General features: G+C 47.0%; 1 protein-coding gene across 3 annotated transcripts in view; it reads left to right on the top strand.

Annotated features, from left to right (window-relative positions):
* Window positions 1–2500, top strand: part of LOC307233176 (disintegrin and metalloproteinase domain-containing protein 9-like) — a 30398-nt gene that overhangs the window by 15105 nt on the left and 12793 nt on the right. For all 3 annotated transcript variants that reach the window (XM_080004405.1, XM_080004404.1, XM_080004403.1), the window contains 4 exons: window positions 139–331; window positions 493–558; window positions 1159–1230; window positions 1401–1570. In XM_080004405.1, coding sequence (XP_079860531.1) covers window positions 139–331; window positions 493–558; window positions 1159–1230; window positions 1401–1570 — 501 coding nt within the window. The remainder of the gene's footprint in view (window positions 1–138; window positions 332–492; window positions 559–1158; window positions 1231–1400; window positions 1571–2500) is intronic.

The following is a 2500-nucleotide window of genomic DNA, read 5'->3' as shown; positions in this document are numbered from 1 at the left end:
TTATACTATTTTATATTATATTATATTATAACTTTATTATTATTAAATTACAGAGGATTCAGTCTGATGATGTCTGGTGACACCAGTCTGTTGGTTGGTTGACTCATGTCTCTCTCTCTCTCCCTCCCTCCCCCTCAGAGGTGTGTTGCACCTCTCTAATGACAGTTACGGTATTGAGCCGCTTGGCTCCGCCCCCCTGCAGCACGTGGTGTACCGCCTACAGGATGTGATGTCACAGCCCAAGGGATGTGGAACAGCCCACTCAAGGCAGAACCGCACTGAGCATGCTCAGTTCGACCCGGAGGAGCAGCTCATTAATCACCACAGAAGAGTGGGTGAACCAAGTTATAACATAAATAAGACAAACAACACAAACAACACAAATAACAGTGTGTGTGTGTGTGTGTGTGTGTGTGTGTGTGTTTGTGTGTGTGTGTGTGTGTGTGTGTGTGTGTGTGTGTGTGTGTGTGTGTGCGCGCGCGCCCGCTTTAGGTGCGTCGTGCTGTTCTCCATCAGACACATTACGTGGAACTGTTCTTAGTGGTTGACAACGAGAGGGTGAGAGAAGCAGAACACACACCTCTCAGAACACACACCTGTCCAGAACACACACCTGTGTAAAACACCCTCCTGTCCAGAACACACACCTGTCCAGAACACACACCTATCAGAGCACACACCTGTCCAGAACACACACCTCTCAGAGCACACACCTGTCCAGAACACACACCTCTCAGAACACACACCTCTCAGAACACACACCTGTCCAGAACACACACCTGTGTAAAACACACTCCTGTCCAGAACACACACCTGTGTAAAACACCCTCCTGTCCAGAACACACACCTGTCCAGAACACACACCTATCAGAGCACACACCTGTCCAGAACACACACCTCCCAGAGCACACACCTGTCCAGAACACACACCTCTCAGAACACACACCTGTCCAGAACACACACCTGTCCAGAACACACACCTGTCCAGAACACACACCTGTCCAGAACACACAACTGACCAGAACACACACCTGTGTAAAACACACTTCTGAACTTGTTTTACAAGATGGCGACTCAGAACCAATGGATCCATTTGGACTCTTGACTCTGAATTCTTGGTTTGTGTTGATCATGTTATGATGGACTATCTCTCTCTAGTTCAACTATATGAACAGGAATGAGACAGCAGTGAGAGAGGAGATGGTTCAGCTGGCCAACTACATGGACAGTGTGAGTACACACACACACACAGTTAAAGGTCATCTATTTCCCATAATGCATCATGAACCAGATGCATTATGGGATGCAGTGTGTTCTTCTGGGTGTTCCTCAATCCTCCAAACGGGACATCGATTGAATGGGTTTCCTTCATGAATGAACCTGGATTTACTCCGCTCCAGATGTATGTTGCTCTCAACATCCGTGTGGTTCTGGTGGGTCTGGAGATCTGGAACGTCCAGAACCCGATCAGCACCGAAGGTTCTGCAGGAGAAGTGCTGGCTCGCTTCACCCAGTGGAGAGAGAGGGAGCTGGTCGCCCGGCGCCGCCATGACTCAGCACAGCTCATACTGTGAGAGCGCACGCACACACACAACCACACACACACAACCATGTGTCATGTGTTGTGTGTCATGTGTCGTGTGTTGTGTCGTGTGTTGTGTCATGTGTTGTGTGTCATGTGTTGTGTGTCATGTGTTGTGTGTCATGTGTTGTGTGTCATGTGTTGTGTGTTGTGTCGTGTGTTGTGTCGTGTGTTGTGTCATGTGTTGTGTCATGTGTTGTGTGTCATGTGTTGTGTGTCATGTGTTGTGTGTTGTGTCATGTGTTGTGTCATGTGTTGTGTTGTGTGTTGTGTCGTGTGTTGTGTGTCATGTGTTGTGTGTCATGTGTTGTGTCATGTGTTGTGTGTCATGTGTTGTGTGTCATGTGTTGTGTGTCATGTGTTGTGTGTCATGTGTTGTGTGTTGTGTCGTGTGTTGTGTCGTGTGTTGTGTCATGTGTTGTGTCATGTGTTGTGTGTCATGTGTTGTGTGTCATGTGTTGTGTGTTGTGTCATGTGTTGTGTCATGTGTTGTGTTGTGTGTTGTGTCGTGTGTTGTGTGTCATGTGTTGTGTGTCATGTGTTGTGTCATGTGTTGTGTGTCATGTGTTGTGTCATGTGTTGTGTGTCATGTGTTGTGTGTTGTGTCATGTGTTGTGTGTTGTGTCATGTGTTGTGTGTCATGTGTTGTGTGTCATGTGTTGTGTGTTGTGTGTCATGTGTTGTGTGTCATGTGTTGTGTGTCATGTGTTGTGTCATGTGTTGTGTCATGTGTTGTGTGTTGTGTGTTGTGTCGTGTGTTGTGTCATGTGTTGTGTGTCATGTGTTGTGTTGTGTCATGTGTTGTGTGTTGTGTCGTGTGTTGTGTGTCATGTGTTGTGTTGTGTGTTGTGTCATGTGTTGTGTGTCATGTGTTGTGTGTCATGTGTTGTGTGTCATGTGTATCATGTGTTGTGTCAT

Source organism: Zeus faber (assembly GCF_960531495.2).
Source record: "Zeus faber genome assembly, chromosome: 7".
Lineage (NCBI taxonomy): Eukaryota > Metazoa > Chordata > Actinopteri > Zeiformes > Zeidae > Zeus > Zeus faber.
The sequence above is the reverse complement of the archived record's forward strand: the minus strand, read 5'-3'. Positions and strand labels throughout refer to the sequence as shown.